Raw genomic sequence first — 20,977 nt, 5'->3', positions numbered from 1 at the left:
GTGCATCTTGCAAAACATAATGCAGACTTTTCTGAGTTTTGTAAGTCACCAACAGTACATTGAACTGTGCCTAAAGACTAATGGGGCCCTTGAGAGGACTGAAGTGTAGTATGTGTCGTTAGTCATCTATGTAGTGTTACTTCGAGTTACTTTGTGAATTTGGGGGGTGGCTACAGGACAGCTTGTGCTAAAGCAGGCTGATGAAGGGTATGGTGGTGAATTCAATTACACTAGCTCAAATAAGAAATACCTGTTTTGGTTTGGTTTTTTTTTTGTTCTTTCTTACATGTAGCTAGTCTGCTGATCTAACCTTCAAATCTGGGAGCTAGGAGATAGTAAGAATCTGAATCTGTGTATTGTTAAAGATATGGGGATGTTCTTCAAAAAGGTACAGCTAATCTCTCTACATTAAAATTGGCTTTATATTATCCATTAACAAAGGCCTTTAGGATTAGCTTGCAGAAAGTAAACTCTTTGCAGTAAAAAAGGACTTTTAAAGATGATCTTCCATATTTATTGATAGATGTCTTACAATTTTTATTTTTCTATTTGGATTTTTTTAAAAGCTGTAGTCTTCGACAGTATGAATTCATGCCAATGAGTCCATATCCAACTTCTAGATAGTTAATTAATATTTTTCGTTATGTTAACATTGTGGCAGAGAGAGATTGAAGGTAAGGAAAGACAATGATTGAGATACAAGAGTAATGTAAGAGTGAAGAGTGAGAAGAAGAAAAACCAGTGTGTTGAAAAACTACTGTACTAATACTTTTTATCCTCAGATCCTTCCTCTTCTATTGCCAACTGCCTGCACATTCCTTGCACATTACACTGCAGTCAAAATGTAACTTAAACGCAACATCATAGTCACTCAATACCTGCTGATAATACAGCTGTGCAGTCCATATACTCATCAGCAAACATGTACAGCTTTTACCACCCATTTATTTTTTTTTTATTCTCGTATCTTAAAAGCACTGTTTTGAATATATCATATGTCCCTGTGTAAATAGTATGTAGGATTTCTAGCTACCGTGCAATTTATGAATATTTCTAGTCCTTGATTTTGTTGATTTCCTTATTTCTTAACATACTTTTTAATGTGCTGGTGTAAGTAATAACGGATTGCTATACCAAAGTTTTCATGGGGTGGGAGCTCAAATGAGACCTCTGTTCCCATGAGGTATTTTGACAAACAAATTAGGTTTAGGTACTGAAAACCAAGTGATCACCACTGTGACTTTTGGTTGTGTCTCCTAGGGAAAAAATTCTTCATTCTCTTCATAAAGCTAATATGGTATGCTGAAAAAATCAGGTTTCCCATGACTGGTTTTAAATGGTTATGAAAGGCTGAAGAGAGTAAATAAGTTCTTCAGTAATCTAGGGTTCAGTCATTTGCAGCATTTATGAGAGATGTCCGACAAATTCAGGGCTTGCCTGCATCTTGTGTTTGCATTGCTGTGCATGCAGATCCACCTAGTGGAGCTACAGCAGCAACTACAAGAAAGTTTTTTTTTCTGCTACCATTTTTTCCCCAGATTGTATTAGTTAAATCGATAAAGGTGCCCTTCTGCTAGGAAAAGTTTGTGTCTGGGTTTGATTGACGTCACAGGAGCAGCTGCAAGTTGCAGTTTCTTTCAGTTCCTCATTTGTGTACATGTTCCGATAGAATATGGTAGACTAGGTCAAACTTTACGCTGGGATAATTGCATCTGGCAAGCATAAAATATGAACTTGGTTTATACTATTTGCAATTTAAAGTAAATTGCATTTGGAATGCAGAATCTGAAATATGTTTTCACTTTTATCTTCTTTCTGCAGGAATGAGCTGGAACGCCAGTTTCTTGAGCTGTTGCAGTTCAATATTAATGTTCCCTCCAGTGTTTATGCCAAGTATTATTTTGATTTGCGTTCCCTGGCAGAAGCAAATAACCTGAGTTTTCCTTTGGAGCCCCTCAGCAGGGATCGGGCGTATAAACTTGAGGTAAGATATTTTCTTTCTAGATTCCTCTGACTTTAATATATAGGAAGATGTGGAATTTTTGCATTGTTTCTCCCTTCTCCCATCTCTTCCCATCATTCCCACGAGATATGAAAATTGGGGCACATGATATTCTAGTAAGTGTTTTGTTTGTGCTTTGGATGTTCATGGACATGGGGATAGCTTTTGGCCTGATTTGTTTCATATCTTGCCTTGCTTTCCATTTCTTTCTCAGTTTCAGTTGTCTGAATTTTCCTTGCAAAAGTACCCACAAGTTTTACAATGACTGTTCAGAATCTGGTTTTGTGTGTTCATTTGATTTCTTAAAACCAATTATCCACCTTAAAGCACAGAATATTAGCAGGTATTGCTGAAAATAACTATTCCATGTGCTTGTTATCTGCTACTGCTCCACTTTATGTGGATCCAAGTCTGCTATCTCCTGTGATATTTTTCTCAGCAACAGGAAAACAGAAATGAGCACACATCTTCAGTGAATTAATCATGAATGCTTATGAGATCTGAATATACCATGAGCAGAAAGCCACATGTCTTGTGGTCTGGATGTGTGAAATACAGGGCACTATGAATTCTGACAGATACGGGGATTTTAAAATCATCAGCCAATTGTGGGCACTTTGCAAGACAGGAATCTGTTTTTCCTAAACTTTCTGATTTGAAGTTTTTCAAATAAGGGCATTATCATGAGTGTGCACACATTTTGTTACGAATTTTGAAATCTGTCATTAGATGCTAACTGTTTTTAACAGTGCATGTCTTTATATAAACAGCTTTTCACTGGAGTTTGTTTGCCTGTGCGTTAGAGTGAGCTTTGCATGTTCTGAAACTCCTAGTGCTCCTGTAAAACAGGCAAGCAGTACTATACACTGTTTTGTGAGGGAAAATGGTGCGTGGGAAGGTTAATTGATTTGTTTGTGACTTTAATGGGAACAGAAAATGGTGGAGGAAAAATCAAAGCAGATTTCATAAAGGTGTATTTCCTATTCTTTCAAAATGATCTTTCTAAATTTTGCAGATACCTCCAATAGGAATGTAAGAATATGTTAGGTAAATTTGCATCAGATTTTGTTTCTGTTGAAGAGAATTAAAAAAAATAAAATTAATTGGGATTTTAATCTTAAATGAAAAGAGGGAGTTTACTAAAGGGTGTATCTTCATAATAAATTAATTACATATATTAAGATCGAGTGAATTACTCTTCGAAGAGATTTAAAACACATTGTTGCCCAACACTGTCTGTGTGTATAATAGTGGGTTTCAACCCCCCTGCCATGGGCAGGGACATCCCACTAGATCAGGCTGCCCAAGGCCCCATCCAGCCTGGCCTTGAACACCTCCAGGGATGGGGCATCCACAGCTTCCCTTGGCAACCTATTCCAGCAGCTCATTACTCTCATGGTGAAGAAATTCTTCCTTATGTCTAGTCTAAATCTGCCCTTTTCCAGTTTATACCCATTGCCCCTAGTCCTATCACCACCAGCCTTTATGAATAGTCGCTCTCCAGCTTTCTTGCAGGCCCCTTTCAGGTACTGGAAGGTCGATATAAGGTCTCCTTGGAGCCTTCTCTTCTCCAGGCTGAACAAGCCCAACTCTCGCAGCCTATCCTTGTATGGAGGGTGCTCCAGCCCTCTTATCAGCTTTGTGGCCCTCCTCTGGACCCGTTCCAACAGCTCCATATCCTTCTTATGTTCAGGATTCCAGAACTGGACACAATACTACATGTGGGGTCTCACAAGAGAGGAATGGAGGGGCAGAATCACCTCCCTTGACCTGCTGACCATGCTTCTTTTGATGTAGCTGAGGATATGCTTGGCCTTCTGGGCTTCAAGTGCACATTGCCAGCTCCTGTCGAGCTTCTCATTGACTGGCACCCCCTAGTCCTTCTTTGCAGAGTAGCTCTCAATCACGTCATCACTGATCATGTACTGACACCAGGGATTACCCAGACCCAAGTGTAGGACCTTGCACTTGGCCTTGTTGAACCTCATGAGGTTCTCACAGCCCCACTTCTCCAGCCTGCCCAGGTCCCTCTGGATAACATCCCATCCTTCCAGTGTGGCAACTACACCACTCAGCTTGGTGTCATCTGCAAACTTACTGAGGGTGCACTCAATCTTGCTATCAATATCATTGATGAAGATATTAAACGGCACTGGTCCCAGTATGGAATATCTGCTGTGAAACCAACTTGGTCTACCATACATTAGGAAAAAATTCTTCACAGAAAGGGTCATTGGGCACTGGAACAGGCTGCCAGGGAGGTGGTTGAGTCACCTTCCCTGGAGGTGTTTAAGGCACGGGTGGACGAGGTGCTGAGGGGCATGGTTTAGTGTTTGATAGGAATGGTTGGACTCGATGATCTGGTGGGTCTCTTCCAACCTGGTTATTCTATGATTCTATGATTCTACCAGCTCCTTGCCTCTATTCAGTAACCAGAAGGAAGGGAACATGGTGGGAGCTGCCTTCTTCCCTGGCAATACTTGGTTATCATTAGCGTGTCCTTGAAACTAGTTGACAGCATAATTTATAGCCTAGTTCCTTGAGCTCAGAAAAGCATTTAGCTTGCCAAGAGTTATCAAAATGCATTTGCAGCACTTTTCTAGGTCTCTCATGTGCTGTTCGTCCCAGAGTGCTCTGTTTTTAAAACAGTTGCCTGGATTGTCAAGTGGAGTAGATGTAGTATCACAGAGACTGTGATATTTTTGATACTGAGAGAAAAGCTGCAGTCTGTGATGAAAGGTAACAGACTCATAGTGAATGTACGTATGCAGTGGAAGGATTTGCCTTGTCTGGTAAACTGAAAGAACTTTCCTCGGGATTCAAAACAACTAATTATCTAACATTTGAGATGACAAAAAGCCTTGTATGGAGAAATGGTTATATTATAATACATTTTTGCTAATTTTTGCTAATTTTTGCTAATTTTGCATTTTCAAGCTATTTTATGTATCTAAAATTGGTATATTAGATCTGGCGTGGCAGAATCTGCATTGCTATTTCTGCAAATATCATGAGGCTGACATACCTGTGATGAAAAACAAAACCCAAGACCACCATGGAACAGGCTAGTAAACACTGTTTTCCATAGAATGAAAATACTGGACAAGATCCATCAGCTTGGAGGTGTTGTAAGAGTTTATAGTCATTTTCAAAAATGATATCACTTTCTGGGGCATCTGCAGTGGATAGTTTTTCCTTATTTAATGTTCCCACAACTTAAGAAGTAGCTTTCTCTTTTAAATGACTAAATTGAAGTAATTTTTTTCTTACTTTTCATTAGCCTGTGCCCTGAAAGTGTCCTGAAGCTGTTATACCAGTCCACTTGTTAGCCAGAAACCATTTTCATTATTCTTCCCCCCCTACCTGGCTTTGTAAGGCATGATGCAAGTTAAAAATGGCAAATAACCTTTTATTAGATTATTCAGTCTGTACATCTGCCTAAGCAGTTTGTTCCAACCAGCATATGTTGCAGTGTGTTTTCTCCTTCCTTTTAATTAGTCAAATGTCAAGGCTTCCTTTGCTTTTCCTGAGAACTTTTTTCTTATATGGGAAATTTTTCGGCCAAGAAGGTTGTTGGATATCAAACCAACCTTAATCCACTATTTTGTAATTTCCTACTCTTGCACCTCATTATTCTCCTGTGTGCTGAGCTAAACATGCATCAGATTCTGCTCCTTGGAGTCAGTCCACAAAACATGCCTACTCTTGTAGCAGCCTTCCAGTACTTAAAGGGAGGCTACACGAAAGATAGGGAGAGACTCTTCATCAGGCAATGTAGTATATAGGGTGAGGGATAATAGTTTTAAGCTGAAAGAGTTTAGATTAGATATTAGGAAGGAGTTTTTTACTATGAGGCTGGTGAGGCACCAGGTTGCCTGGAGAAGTTGTGGAAACTCCATCCCTGGAGGTATTTAAGGCCAGATTAGATGAAGCTTTGAGCACCCTGACCTAGTGGAAGGTGTCCCTGCCCATGTGAGGGTAGTTGGAACTAGATAGTCTTAAGGTCCCTTCCAACCCAAACCACTCTATGATTCTATAATTCTATATCTGCTAGCAGTCTTAGGAGTATGCTCATTTCAAGCCTGGATTTTGTTAGTGCACTCCCAATTTAACTGACTGTATGTTTTCTGAGCTTTTTATTGTAAGGATAGGGCTTGACCACGTAGTTCAAGCCCTTTGAACGATGTTCTGTATTTTCTTGACCCTGAAGAGTTACAGTCCTATAGATCAAACAGAGAAAAAAGAGGAGAAAAATATGTAAGTTACAAGTAGAGAAGTGGCCTTATATCTCTCCACCTTCCTGTTGTTGCAGTGATTGAAGTTCTGTGTGTATGTTCAGAACACTCTTAGCCAAAAAGTGAAGGGAGAGCAAAGCTTCCTGCTTTTTTGTCAGAAGTAACACAATTGTTCTTCTTCTCCAAAAATAAAGGAGAACCCCCATCATCACAACTTCTAGTTGTTCTTCTTTTAATTCTTTTCCCTTATACATAGCCCTTTCAGACTGTGTTGTCTGTTCCTGCCAAATTCTCTCTGATTCTGGTTTATCTGCTCTTGGGGAGTGTTGTGGCACTTGCAGTTGTGTGCACTTGTGTATTGCCAACAGTGAAGCCATAGCCAGCCCTGCTGCTTTCCTGCTCTGCATAAATGTGCATGCAGCCAAAATTTATACTAATACTACTACTACTAGTGCCTTTCTTCCTGCTCCTTTCTCCTTGCCTACTCCCTTCACCAGTGATAAATCTCATCTGGAGTCATGTAACTGACTCAGTAGAGGAACTGACTTCTACTTCTGTGTGCATATACAGAGTGCAAGAATATATATGTATGCATTTTTCTAGCTCATATCAGATATTACAATCAAGTCCAACAAAATTTCATGTAATTGAAATTGTGTTTTTATGTTTAAGAATGTTTTGATTTCATATAAGAAATAGTCACTTGCAACTGTCAAAAATTGGTTTCTTTTTCTAGCAATAAAAGCAATAGAAATATCAGATGACGCAAAGGTTTTTTATAAGTTGTTTGGATTTATTTTAACTGATGGCTAGTAATAAATATTTGCAATTTTCTTTTTTTGTCTTTCTTCCCCATATGTTACGCTAAAGTTAACTAACTTACTTGCCAAATAGGCTCCAAATGTCAATTTTGTAAATTGTTTGCAAATTAAGAGGTATCTTTACATACAGGATAGCTTTAAACAGCCATCAATGTGTTTCTTACCTATATGATTAACCAGGGACTAGAGATGCCAGTATTAAGTGCCACTTCCAAGCCAAATTACATTTTGTCTGACCCAAGTGCTGGAACAGAAATTTTCCTGACAAACAAGCAATTTTCAAGTAAGATAGTAGCCTGATTTGTCATCTGAAAGAAGCTGACCTCCGCCTCAGTATGCCTGTTTGCCAAGTCATTCCTTGGCACATTATTTCATGATTAAACGCTATTCATCTACTGGATTTTAAGTCTGGTTGAGTTGCATAAACTTCCTTAGTCCATAGAGTCCTAGTTAAAAGAAATAAAATGTTATTAAGCAGTTTGAAGTAAGTTTAAGTTATGGTCTGCAAAGGAATAGGAATATTTGTGTTATTTTATTCTTTTGTTCTCTTCACGTACACCAAGAAAGAAAACTGTTCAAGAATGGGCTTAATAAAAGGAAATTAAGTTACAACTTGCTGTGTATAGAAGTAAAGTTTAGGAAAGAAAATGATGATTAGTGGAGTCAGGCTGTTTATTTGTATTGCCTTGTTTTGTGATCAAACACTTGTATTGGTTTTGTTTGTATAGCACTTTTTATTAAACATCTTATCTTAAGAGACCACTTAAAGGCATCCTTGAGTAAATAAAAATACTGGTTTAGTTAATCTTATTTTTTAACTTGACCTTGAGTACAACTTGCAGTGAGCTTTCTCTGCAGTTCTGCGGGTTTGATCACCAGAGTTAACATCCCGATTGGAGCCAACCGTAGCCTGTGCCAGCCATATGAACTTTAATAGACATACTATTTTAGGGCATAGTAAATTTGTGCTTGAGTTCCATAACAAGTATTTGTTTTAAACTTGACTAAAAACAGTAGAAGAAACACAAAGCAGTAACTCCTGTGTGGTGTAATAGGAGTTGACATATGAATAATGTTTGCCTCTCTTTTTAAAAAGTTTTTAACATTTCTGTCTGGTTTTAATGCAAATTAAATAATTCTGAATATGAGTTACCTTTCCCACTGGTACTGTATAAGATAGGCTGACCACGCAGAAGTCACCATCTCCTCCTGAAAAGCAGGTAAAGATCAGCTCTGTAAGCAAAGCAGGGCGATTATTCTGCCAGACCATTTATCGGCAGGGAAAAGTATAATTACTGCAAGACTTTTTAGGAAATAAAAAATTGGAAAGCCATCCTCTTTATAAATTCTCCAAATATACTTACAGTTTCTGTAATTGTTTTATTACATTTTACACACTTTTCACCAGTGAAGTGCTATAGTGAGTTACAATATAGCAATGAGTAAATCATTGTCATCTACCTTGATGAGATTTGTGATAGTTAATTCGTAAAGGAAAAGCTTGAAATATGCCAAGTCCTTCCAAATAGGTCTCGGACAACTCTCTGTGGGACATCTCTATATGATCAGCTCTCCTGGGGACAACTTTACCGAGGGAGCCCCTAACCCTCCCCTTAGCCTTAACCCTCCCTGTGGAAGGTTTTCCCCTGGAGAGTCGACCGTCATGGAATGTTGGCCGTGAAGAGTTGTCCCTTTCCTTTCAAAACTAGCTGTGGTGGGCATGCAACATCAATGTTCCTTTAAGATTAATGAGATGAGAAAGAGGACTTGGGGAGGAGCTCTTCTGTAATTCTAACAATATTTAGAAATCTGTGTTTACATTTATTTTACCTGTACAGCTGTGGTCAATGTAGTTGAGGTTTTTTCTTCATTCTTTTGTCTTACAGGCCATTTCCCGCTTATGTGAAGATAAATATAAGGACTTCAGGAAAGCTGCAAAGAAACGGTCAGTCAGTGCTGACAATCTGACTGTGGTTAGATGGTCTCCTGCTATTATCTCCTAACAGAGGAGACTGGAATATTCCTACGGACGTACTGTTTCATCCATCCATTTTTTTCGGGGTGGGCGGGAGTGGGGCGACTAAAGAAAAGACTTTTGATTTTTTTATTTTTAAATCTGTCAAGCTGCCTTTACAGTGCCTCCCCATTGTGTAGCACACGAATAAAATACCTAATGGAAGGAGAAATGGAGAAATCGGTGTTTGGGAGAGAAGATGGGCAAGAATTTTTTTTTCTCATTTTCACTAACAGCTTTATGCTTTTTATGAGGAAACAGCAAATCTGGTCCTTGGAAGAAGAAACAAAAAATTAAGTAGAGGCAGAAAAATATTTAAGAACTGAGCCATTTTCTAAAACGCTGTATTCATGAAGCAAAATGGCAGCATGAAAATAAACTACATAGTCAAATGACTGTGCACTAGAGGAATGAAGTTGGGAGAGCTCCATCCTTAAGGTTTCTCTTACTATCTTTTTTATTTTTTGTTGAGTTTTGCATTCCTCATTGCTGCGTCCCAGGATAAATTCTGCCCCTTGCACAGCAGCAGATACAAAGTCTGTATTTAGAGTAGCACAAGCCCCTGAATAAATAGTGTTGGGTTTTTTTCACTGCACTTTTCTCTGTAAGCTGTCTTATTAGCATTATTCTTCATAATTATTATGCATATGTTATATTTCTTGTATGCCTTTTATTGTCTTTCAAAAGAGAGAACTTGACCATAGTGCTGAACCAAAAGTGTGTACAGGGATCAGAAGATCTTCGTAATTTCATGATGTGTTTTATTTATAGTATACTTGGGTGCGTGTGCCTTCCTGAGTTCTTGGAATCATTTATTTTTCCTTAATATAAAGATACAGTTATTAAAGTATTCAGATGATGATGATAAGACTTGGGCCAAATCTCTGAAATTTGCAACAGATCTTGTGATCCTTTTTGCAGATTTTCATAGCAGAGAGTTTAGAAGTTTACCAGAATTTGGTTGTTGTTTGTGTTTTTTTTATGGCCCGACTAGTTCATTCCTTCACCTCTAGGTCCATTGTTGCAAGCAATATCCTCGATTTTTATATGTTTACTTTAAATCAAAGTGAGTCTGTTTGTATAAAATAAAAAAAAAAAAAAATTGTTCCAGTGAGAAGGCCTGTCGAAGAGCAGAATGGAAATCCTAACAAGGTATTTGTCAAAAGTATATTCAATTTTGAGACAAAGATACAAACCCTGGTGGTTTTCAGTGTAGGTGCTTACAGAAATTTAAAATAACCAAACTGTGAACATAATTTTCAGCTCTGGTTATGATGCTCTTCTGTTGTCATTACTTGTTCCCTCTTACTGTGGCTGTTGCCCCCTTGGAATCTGCAAGAACATTTTACAGAAAATAACTTGTCAGTAGAGCCGTATTTGCTTTATTACACCCCATGGTGATTTCCCCCTGCCCCCTTTTTTGTTTGAACCATTTAGATAGATAGATACAGCTAAAAACTCTCAGTTCCCTGAAATCCTTTCTTTGGACTATCGCTGAAATGAGTGGCAACAGACATCCCTGATTTACGCACTACTGTGGTAAACCATAACGATTCTGCATTTGTTTTATTAAGCCCTATGGGCTTGTTTCAATCCTCGGGGGCCCAGAGATGCACACTTGATTTCCAGTGCAATGCTAATCAGATGCCTCCAAGCAGAGGCACTGACAGGATTGAAGTAGTAATACCACACAGTTTTCTGTTAACTTTCTAATGTGATTTGTGTAGTTTAAGACATGAAGTTTTTGTCCATAAATTATCCTGACGTCTTTTGGGCCTTTAAAATAATCTAATCTTCATCACTTCTTGTGCCAATACATCAGAACTGTGAGTATCCAAGTCTGTTTTTCCCTTGAACATGGAATGTAAGGGAAGTATTTGTAACAATATAAATGCAAATTACAGCATTTGAAACCTCTTTACTTATAGAATCAAAAGGAACATTTACAGAGTATTTGAAATTCATCCTTTATAAGCATAAATTTAGGCTTTAAAATGCGTAAAATATTTTGGTTTATCAACACTTCGCTAAACTATTTTCCATTTAACTTGATATCAGGAATATTGGTTTTATCCATTTCTGGGTGATAGAGATATGAACTTTGGATTATGTAAAGATCTCAATGCATCTACTATAATTTTTGTGAAGTTTATTAAACTACTTTAAAGATTGTATAGTCTATTTATTGTATGTATGTACATACAGTCTGATACTTTAAAAAGTGGATTCCGTAAAACCTGGCTCGGTCTTGTTTAGACTATTGAATATCGTTTTAGCCTTGTGCACTGGACTCTACCTCTGTATAGGAGAATTTTCCATATTCTTAATTCGTACCAATTCTGTGATTAACTTGGTTATGTTTCTTGCACTAAGAATTAAAAAAAAAATCTGCTGTAAGTGTGGATTTTTTCTTTAGTTTAAGTTTTGCTGTATGAATCCTTTGCATTTAGATGGATCCTGGATTTAGATGTAGATCACCTCTACATTTTGTTTCTTTCACTCATTATTATAGAATAATTCTTTGCTTTTTCTTCTGGTTTGTTCCAGGGTTGCCAAAAAATACAGTACCTGTCAGTAAATATTAATGAGTGTCTTTTGTTTGCAAGGTATTCTATGCCATGTAATTAAAAATGGATTATTACTTAGGATTATGTTGTGTTTACTGTAGTTTTTTAAGCATTACTGTATGGAAATGCCATTGCAAGGTCAGAGAATCACCTGAGATGTGAGAAGGGAGGAGAACCAAATAGTGTTTTAATTAACAGCACAAATACATGGTGTTTTTCATTCAGAACCTGAAACTAAATTTGCTGTAAATGTTTTCTGGCTTAAGGTTTTCATTATTGCTTTGGTCACCAGCTCAGAAACGAAAAGGTGTAGGAGACGTAATAAACCTGTCCCTTCAAGCATCATTGTCTTAATGAATTATTTTTATATGTTGAGGCAGTGGGCCATTCGCTTGGTCATTTATGCATTGGTAATTGGATAAATATTTGAAAAAAAGCGTCTTGTAAGGATTTCTATTTGTGTATTCCTCTGCAGCCCAGAGATGTTTTCCTAATTCCTCTTTCCATCTGCAGACTTGTTTGTATTTCATTTTTTTAATCTATTGAATTTTTTGTCAGTGATATATATCTCCTTCTGGCAGACACTGGGTAAGAACACTGGAGTCACTTGATAAAGTGCAAAAAGAAAAAAAAGTCAAATCACCTTTTCCACCTTCCATAAAGCCTGTCAGTCTTTCAAATGAAGCATGTTTTCTGTTGCTAAAAACATACAAAATCCTGCCCCGTGACAGGGTAATTGTATCCTTTTCAAAAATAGTATTTTTTATTTATCTTTATTTGACTTTTTTGTTTTGAGAGATAGAGCAGCATATATGGCTTAGTTTCCCTTAGCTTATTTAGCTTTATCATGTTTACTAAAGACATGATGGAAAAAACTGTTTACATTTATAGAGTCTTAGTTCAGACTTTGTCTTTTAACACCTCTTTCCCTACTTCCTAGCTTTCCTAATGCTGGAAACCTGAAGAGTAGAAGCAGCAAAGACCTCATCAGAAAAGTGTGATGGTGTATTGGTGGCAGATGACAGTGACATCTGGTAGTCTTGGCTGTTTATAAAAATAGCAGTGGATGGGAGGGGGTAGAGGAATTGAAAGGGCAGAACCAGAAAAAAACCAAAGCCTTAACAGCTGAAGCAACAAATTATTTACAGTGATCCTTTGTTGGTAAGGAACATTGCATTTTCTAATGACATGTTTAAACTACTGACTGAAGTGCTGCACATCACTGCAGACTCATATTGCTCCCTGTTGCTATGTGGTCTTTGTATGGAATTTGGTCAACCTAGCTTTTAGCATTCTCCTTACTTCTGCTTTGAACACATTTCTGTAATCAGAATTTTGGGTTTTTTTTACTTGAATTGACAGTTGAAAACATCTGCCTGCAGTGGACTGTCCGCTTAGTGTCTCTTAATAGCTTCTGAAAAATCAACTCAAATATAAACACAAACGTACCTGCGTGAAAGTGACCCAGATGCATATGGAAATGTTAGTATCTACATTCAAAGTGCTGAACCACATCATGAGGAAACCACAGAACTGATGAGAGTTCAAGTTGCGTAGATCAAAGGTAGTGACAAAAGATATGTAGTGACCACCATGCTTTAAAAAAGAACCAAGATTTGGAAGAGAAGCTGCTCATAAGGACACCATAGTCTAAACATTCCATAAGGAATGATCGCAGACACAGATTGTGATGCTGAAAAATATTGTTTCATAGTATGTATGAACCTGCTTTTCTGGGTCCTCCTCTAGACAATCTGCAAAAAGTCACTGATGAGTCCCAGAACCAGAGGTTGAAAATGACTGAAGTTGTTAGCCAAGAAAGCTGTGCTTGCGTTTACTTCTGTTGTGTGGACGTGGTCAGCAGGCTCTTCCCATTAAAGAAAGATGTGACAGGATGACAGGTTGAAGAAAGGCAGGTGGCAGAGCAGTGCAAATAGACTATTTCTTGTGTTTCTTCTAGAATGGTTGGTCTGATGCAATTTCATTTGGAAAAAAAAAAAGAGTTCTGTTTTCATGCCCTTTACACCAGGCACCAGTGTAGTGTATTTCAGAATTAGTGGAGATTTTCAGCTGTTATTAGCTGGAGGTATTTATTGTTGATGGTACACTAAAACCACTTCTTAATATGGTGATAGATGACAAGAGTATACCTGCATTAGTTGTCCAGAATCTCTGTGAGTTTGTAAGGATCACTTAAGGCACTGGACAGTATTTTTTGCCAATAGTCTTTACAGACTATTGAGAGCAGCAAATAACAAAGTGTAAAAAAACCTGTATTTGTGAAACTGTACAATTTCTGGCTTACTCGGTGTGCTTACATAATTTAGTTTCGTGCTTTGTTTTGTTTTGTTTGTCGTTGCATCTCTGACACTTAGACTGAGATGCTGTGGTAACTAATGCAGTAAAACTTAGAAGCTAAAAAATCTTTGGAAATAGTGCTGCTGCCCCCTTTGAATTCACTGGTAGTGAAGCACACAGTCAAAAGGCAGAGGAAGATTTACTCATGTGGTGAATGGTTTACTAAACCAGACATTAGAGTAAGACACCTCCTTTGTGTAAGATATTCTGCAGCACACTTAAGTCTAGAGCTAATTCTTCTCTTATCTATATGTTTTCTCGCTTCACTGCCTCTGAGTTTTCATGCCCCTTTACCTTAGACATCAGTACAAATTATTTTCCATGGGAACAGCCTCTTGGGAACTGGCTGCTGTGGTACACTTGCTGCCTTATATTTAAGCAACACAGATAATCCTGTGACCACATACTTTTCTTTCATGTATTTCAGGCACACTAAACATTCTCCTGTGGAAAAAGGAGAGGCCAAAAAGATGGGCATTGGTTTGCTAGAAGGGTTATAAGGCAGAATTTGATGTGCATAGTTTTAAAATAAACCAGGAAATAAAGACAGGCAAATTTATTTGTGTCTTCTGTGGTGTCTATACCAACAGACATTAATCATACTTTAAGTAGCACAAGGCTAAATTTCTTGGTGCAGATTGTACTGCCATAAATCTAGGAGGAGGAAGCCCGGGTTGTATTGAGCAAATGGCACAGAAGCAACATGTAAAATACATACACCAAATAATCTTGAATATTGTGCATTAGAATGGCAGAACTATCTTGGTGTTGATACACAGTCTAGCAGTGTTTGGAAAGTATTGGTGGTCACCATATTTGTATAAGAACATCCTGTTCTTTTTGTGGCTTTAAAGTGAAAACTCATCCTGTATATGAAAACTTTAGCTGGCTTTATCAAGTACTAGAATATGATCAATAATATTTGAAGGCAGACTTGACAAAAAAATAAAACAAAACAAAAAAACCAGCTTCTGTTAAGAACAAAAGCTGCTGGGGATAATTTGATGGTGCTGTGAGGCTTCATCAGTGTGAACATTGTATACGGAGATGAGTAAAGAGAGTCTTCTGCTTGTGACACCTCCCTTTAATTATGAAGTCAAGGGTATGAGGGTGAGATGAATTGCAGGACATGCACACACACCCCCAAAAAACGAAGTCCATCATTGTAGTTACAGTAATTCTGCATTAGTACTATCAGAGTTGTAAATGGATGAAAAAATATGTTCTGACTTCTTGATGTAGTTGCCTTACACAAAAAGTAAAAATGTCTTAGATTTCCAAATCACCGTCTGCATTTGTAACGTTAAATAATTCACTTACTTGTTACTGCCACCTTTTATTTTACCATAGGAATGAGTTCTTAGTGTGAATGTGTACTTTAATGGTGCTTTATGTAGCATGGCATCAATCCATCTTATAGGAAACTAGAGGACTGATTCTTGTATCCTAGGAAAGCAATTGGGTATATCTTGAGTATTTTTGAATGCTTTCATATGAAGTAATCTTCCAGATCTGCTTGGATTCAATGCCTTGTTTGGATCAATGATTTCTTCCACTGGACAGATGTAACTACTACAAAGTATAAAGCAGCAGTAGTGACTTCGTCTAGAGAAATTACAGTCATGTCACCCTGACACAGAGCTTCAGTCAACAAAAGACTGGCCTGATTCTTCTGCTTCCCTGTTTAATAATGAATCTGCTTCTGAATCTTAGTGCCAACAGCTTTAGTGTTTGTGACCTGTGAGAATTCTAGACCATGAAATCATTGCTTTTCTGTGGTGGCCTGTCATTGTAGTACATCAAAAAGGCTTTTTTTGTTCTGCTCTCTTTTGCTGGCATGTGGCAGAACAAAGTTGTTCTGCTCCTTAAAGCATGCAGATAGCTGAACCATGCATTAGCTAAAGCTGTGTGCTTACATACCCAATCCTGGCTGCAGCATTTTCCCTTTAACTTTTCTAAAAGAACTTTCGTTTAGAAAAAGAAACCAGGGCAAGAAATTCAGTTGTGAATTTTCTCTGAAATACAGAGATTGCAAATCAGCATCTATTTTTCCCATTTGAGATTTTTTTTAGAATTTCAGACTTGAGTTGAGTTTTCCTTGACAATTTCAGTATGTGAGTGTGCATGCAAGCATTTATTTGTTTTATACTAATTGCGTTAGATAAGGAATTTCTATGGCAGTTGCTAATTGAAAAAGCAATTATTTTAAATGTCATTTGAACCTGTTATTTGCTCCCCCCTGAGGAATGCATTTGTCTGAATTCTTTTACTTACTAAGAACAGGTAAATCCAATGATACAAGGCTGGAGGTTTTGGCACTGTCCCCTTCCTATGGTAACATGAACAATGAACTTTTTATGAATTACAGTATAAACAAAGCTTCAGAGGATTGAGGGGAAGGGGAAGAGAAGAAAACTGGAACTTTGATTCCTTCTGCAGATTCTAGTATCTATCCAGATTCAGTATCTATCCCTCAGCTTTTCTTCTTCATAAAGCGTCCATAAAACTAGTTTCAGCTTCTACTGCTGAATGTACTGTATACTCCTGAATAAAGAATTGCTCAGGATTTGATGAAAAAACCCCAACCCCATTAGCCCCTTGCAGTGCACTCCCAGGGAAGTCAGGCCGAAATGCAGTATAGAATGGAAATATAGGGAAGTGGGGGAAGAAGATCTCTTGGGGCAGTGGAAGGCACCCATAGGCTGAGCTCCAGCCCCCAGGCTGTGGAAGCAGGAGAGGAGGTGGTACTTCCCACGTCGCATGTCCTCACCCTTGTCCTTGCAGCTGGAAACTGCCACCCAGCTTCCTCTCCTGGGCATTGAAAACATCTACTTCTGCACGTCTGTACTGTTTTGCACGGTCCACTTATGTACATGATGCCTTTAAGTGAAACTGGATCTGTATAACTGGTAGCCCCAGTGCATCTCTAACCTTACACATGCTTGCAGCTGTTTCACTCTGTGTCAATCTGCAGAGATCCTCTTGTGCATGCCTGGCCTCCTCCCATGCCATACCTGCCATCACAGGATGTGCTGGGGACCCCGTGGGCTACCTGGAGCTCCTGGCGTTTTTAAGCAGCCCTAATCTGGACTCCTCACTGCTCATTGGTCGATATTTGCATTAGCAGCACTACTTATCTTAGTGTTAGATTGAATAGATTGAATTTGCAGGTTACATCAGGAATTGTGAAATCTTTCTTTTGTGTTTCAGAGCAGAGCAGGGTTGTCAGCCAGTGGGTTTGTTCATTAGATCACTGAAAATCTAGAGAAGATGGAAGTCTCATCAGTGCAATCATGTAAGAGCCGCTTGCCTGAAGAGCAAAGGGAGAGCTGAATTGAAACAGTGAGCTCAGGACGGGCACTGTTAGATACTTATGGTTAATGATCAGTGTTAAGAGGAGATAAACCCTCTAAATTTGGGGGACGAGTCGTATAACCGCTGAAGACAGTAAGAAGGATGCGTCATTTGAAAACTACCATTACCTGCATCTCAGCATCGCAACCTGGGACAGGAATTCCTGCAGGACAGAATAGGTGTCTGAGGGATTCTGCCACAAACCACTAAATGAAGCATTAGTCAATATGCAAGTAACTGTAACATCAAACAGTAAGAGAAAAACTTCAAAAGTCCTCTGAACTGTCTTCAGTGTAGAGAAATGACAGTATTACTGTGGGGAAATGCAGTTTAAACACATCCTGAAGAACTCCCGCTGATTTTCAAGTATGTAAGGTGTTATAAGCTTCCAACCTTGTATATTTTTGCAGATAAATGAATTTGATCATTGAAGGAAAGATTGTCTCTCTCTATATAAAGATGACGTAACTTCATTTGTCATGTACATAAGAAAATAGTGTTATATTCAGGAATGCAGGTATGTAGTAATTTATAGGATTGGTTTCGGAGAAATGAAAACGTCATGGGCAAATTAAGTGGATTAGAGTTCTTAAACAGTTGTTCTTTGAAATGTTTCCTAAGACTTTTTGGATGCCCTGAATATTTTTTTTTCCCATGAAGGGAAATGAAGGCAGCAAATAGAGAAAATTGCAAAATGTAACAAATTGCGTGAAAAAGATAGGGAAAGCAGTTAGGAGGCACAATGCAGTTCACAAGGGGATATATCCATGAATATCTGTGGCCAGTTACAAGAACTGAGACAATTTTTAAATGTTTTGGGAACTCAGTAATTGGTAATTTGCAATTTTGTAGATTAGATTGAAATGGCAAAGTATCTGTCATAATGCAGAAAAGGCAAAAAGGTTGAGCTAATAGTCCTGTTTTGTCTCTGCACATTGTGTTCTTGCCTTGCTGTATAATAAAGTGTGAATTATCGATACTAAAAGAATTTTCAGTGACAGCTGTTTGATACCTTTGAGTGGGCAATATCGCTTTATCCAGTCAAACTGAAAAGTTTTGCTGAGGCAGAAGTTGGCTGGGTAGATGAGTTTCTCAGGTCTGGGGCAAGGTTGCCTTTGGAACAAAGCTTAAGAAAGCTAGAAACATGAGGTAGTTTAGTCTGTATTTATCCTGGCCACACCTAATGGATGTGCGCAAGTGGTTGGTAAGTAAAAGGTGAGTAATCGGCAGACCCTGCTGTTTCATGGAAAATAAACTGTCAAACTATCATTTAAAAATGAAACAAGCCACATTATTAATAGGGATGGTAGAGGAAGACTTCTTATTCACTTCTATGAGGAAGGCTTCTAATATATTCAAAGTATTTCTAGATATTTTCTTGCATGTTATAGCCTTGACTGCATCTCCAGAAGGTGTAATGTTTCTTGGAATCCTTCAGTAGCCTCAGCCATGTAGGACCTGAGGAATCCCTTGCTTTTCCACTCAACTCTCCAATAATCCGCTAGTGGAAAATGTTTACAGTAGTGACTTCCCATGAGGTTTCATTGTAAAAGCTTTAATAGCTAAAACCTAAGTAGCAGCTACCGATTAAAACAGCTGCTGTCGGTACAAAGCCACCACTTAAATTCAATAGCAGTATTGGCCAGCAGCCCCATGGAAGGCTAAACACAAGAATGAGACAGGCTGTGTTTCATACCCCCTTACCTAAACAGGACAAAAAGCACTTTATGCATTTATACTCTGGTTTACCTTCCTGGCAAAAAGTCCTCTCTGTTTTGGCCTGACACACTTGACAATGTACATACCGTGTGAGACCCCACCTGGAATACTGTGTCCAGTTCTGGAATCCCCTACATAAGAAGGATATGGAACTGTTGGAAAGGATCCAGAGGAGGGCTACGAAGATGATGAGAGAGCTAAAACATCAGAATAAATAATTCAGGATCCATGTTACTCTTTTGGGGTTATGGTAAAAATTTTCAGTGGAATAAATGAGAGTTCGATACTGAACTTCTATTAATTTTATTAAGGACTGAGCCATCAAGCAGAAGTTTATGATGTTTTTCTCTTTAAAACAAAAAATCCTGGTCGATACATCGTTAAGTATGAATACTATTGCAGTTTAACGGGAATTCCTTGTTTTCTGTCCTGTCTGTTCTAGGTTCATTAACCATGATTATTAAATATACTGTGTGAGAGAAAACAAAACAGAAACCATGGAAACTGTAGGCAACTAGCAAGGTGGTGGAGATTGTAAAGCACAGGTTTAGGAGGGGAAAATTAAAATCCTGAAATTGTAAGTTGTTTCTTTTTTCCCAATGTTGTGAAGGTTGACCTAGCTACAGTTTGTTTAAAGTACTGTTTATAAAGCCACTTAAACTTTAATAAATAGACTATCAGTAGGTCAAAGATTAGGGTCAAAAGAAATCTTGAAGATAAGGTTCAAAAACTCATTTTATGTATTGTCTTATAAATTATATCCTATAGCAAGATGTACAGACATAACTTTTACATCCTATATTGATGCAAGAAATAGTATTTTTTTCCCTTGTAAGCTGTGAGTAGCAGCTATGAAGAATACTAGATTTTTCCTTCATTGGTCTTTAAATACAGCTGAAGATCAAAGTCTGTTGTTGTGAAACAGTATGGTAAAAGTACATGTTCTTTTTAGACAGAAATAGTCTTCTGGATAAGGATTTCATTATGTACAGGATACAGCTTTTGGGGGGATTAAAAGTCATTTTCAAGATGAAGATGAGATTTAAGTGTGTACCTTTTGACTGCTGCATAGGAATTTATTTTACATAAAACTGACATTTCTTCCCATGCAAGAATAAATCCACAGTCTGTACTGCCTGCAGTGATTCCTGAGGTTTAAACTGTATGTGAAAGAGAGGAAAAAACATCACATTTCTCTTTTCAGCTCCGCTCTTTCATTGTTGTCTTAGTTTAGCCTTTTCCCCATGGTGCCCAGTGCTTGGTTTGAATGACCATGTAGTCACAATTCATCTCTCCCTAGTGAAAGAAAAATCAGTGTCAGTGTTCAGTAACAGAGACAACAGTATAGGTTTTGTTTCTTAAAATGATCAGCCATGAAATACAAGAAGGTGTAAAGAATTCTTATTTTAATTCCGTGGCGGCTGCCTGTATGTTGAATCTGAGATGACAGATTTATTTACTGATACCCAGAACTGACACAATGAACCCTTTCGTTGTGCACGTTGAAAATGGGGATCTATTTGCTCTCCACAAACCTAGTAATGTTCATACTGGGAAGCGAAAACTCAAGGACCAGACTCAAAGCATAGTCAGTCAAAGATACTACTGCCATCCTCTGTTATTGTAAAAATCCATTTCCCAATTTCTTAAAGCATTTTTCTTATTTAACCAATTTCTGTAATATCAGTGTGCCATATTTCTTGCCTGACTGACCATTGCTAGATTTGGATCCACTCAAGCAAAGAACTCAGCCTCTCATTAATGTCAGGTGTTAGGCACTAATGAAACACGTTCACCAGCTTCATCATAAAATACAGGATCCCAAACTTTCCCAAAACTTCAGTTTTGCATTTGCACTGTGGAAAAATGTAAGTGTAAAACATGATGTCAAATGTTAAGTGCAGGAG

The 20,977-nt window shown here is 38.0% G+C and overlaps 1 protein-coding gene across 2 annotated transcripts in view; it reads left to right on the top strand.

Annotated features, from left to right (window-relative positions):
• Positions 1-11,720, top strand: part of CCNY (cyclin Y) — a 129,524-nt gene extending 117,804 nt beyond the window's left edge. For both annotated transcript variants that reach the window (XM_069859345.1, XM_069859346.1), the window contains 2 exons: positions 1,822-1,984; positions 8,945-11,720. In XM_069859345.1, coding sequence (XP_069715446.1) covers positions 1,822-1,984; positions 8,945-9,061 — 280 coding nt within the window. In that variant the 3' untranslated portion in view covers positions 9,062-11,720. The remainder of the gene's footprint in view (positions 1-1,821; positions 1,985-8,944) is intronic.
• The last annotated feature ends 9,257 nt before the right edge of the window (positions 11,721-20,977 follow it).

The sequence above is a fragment of the Phaenicophaeus curvirostris genome, chromosome 6 (assembly GCF_032191515.1).
Source record: "Phaenicophaeus curvirostris isolate KB17595 chromosome 6, BPBGC_Pcur_1.0, whole genome shotgun sequence".
Classification (NCBI taxonomy): domain Eukaryota; kingdom Metazoa; phylum Chordata; class Aves; order Cuculiformes; family Cuculidae; genus Phaenicophaeus; species Phaenicophaeus curvirostris.
Note: the sequence above shows the minus strand (reverse complement) of the source record. Positions and strands in the feature narration are given on the sequence as shown.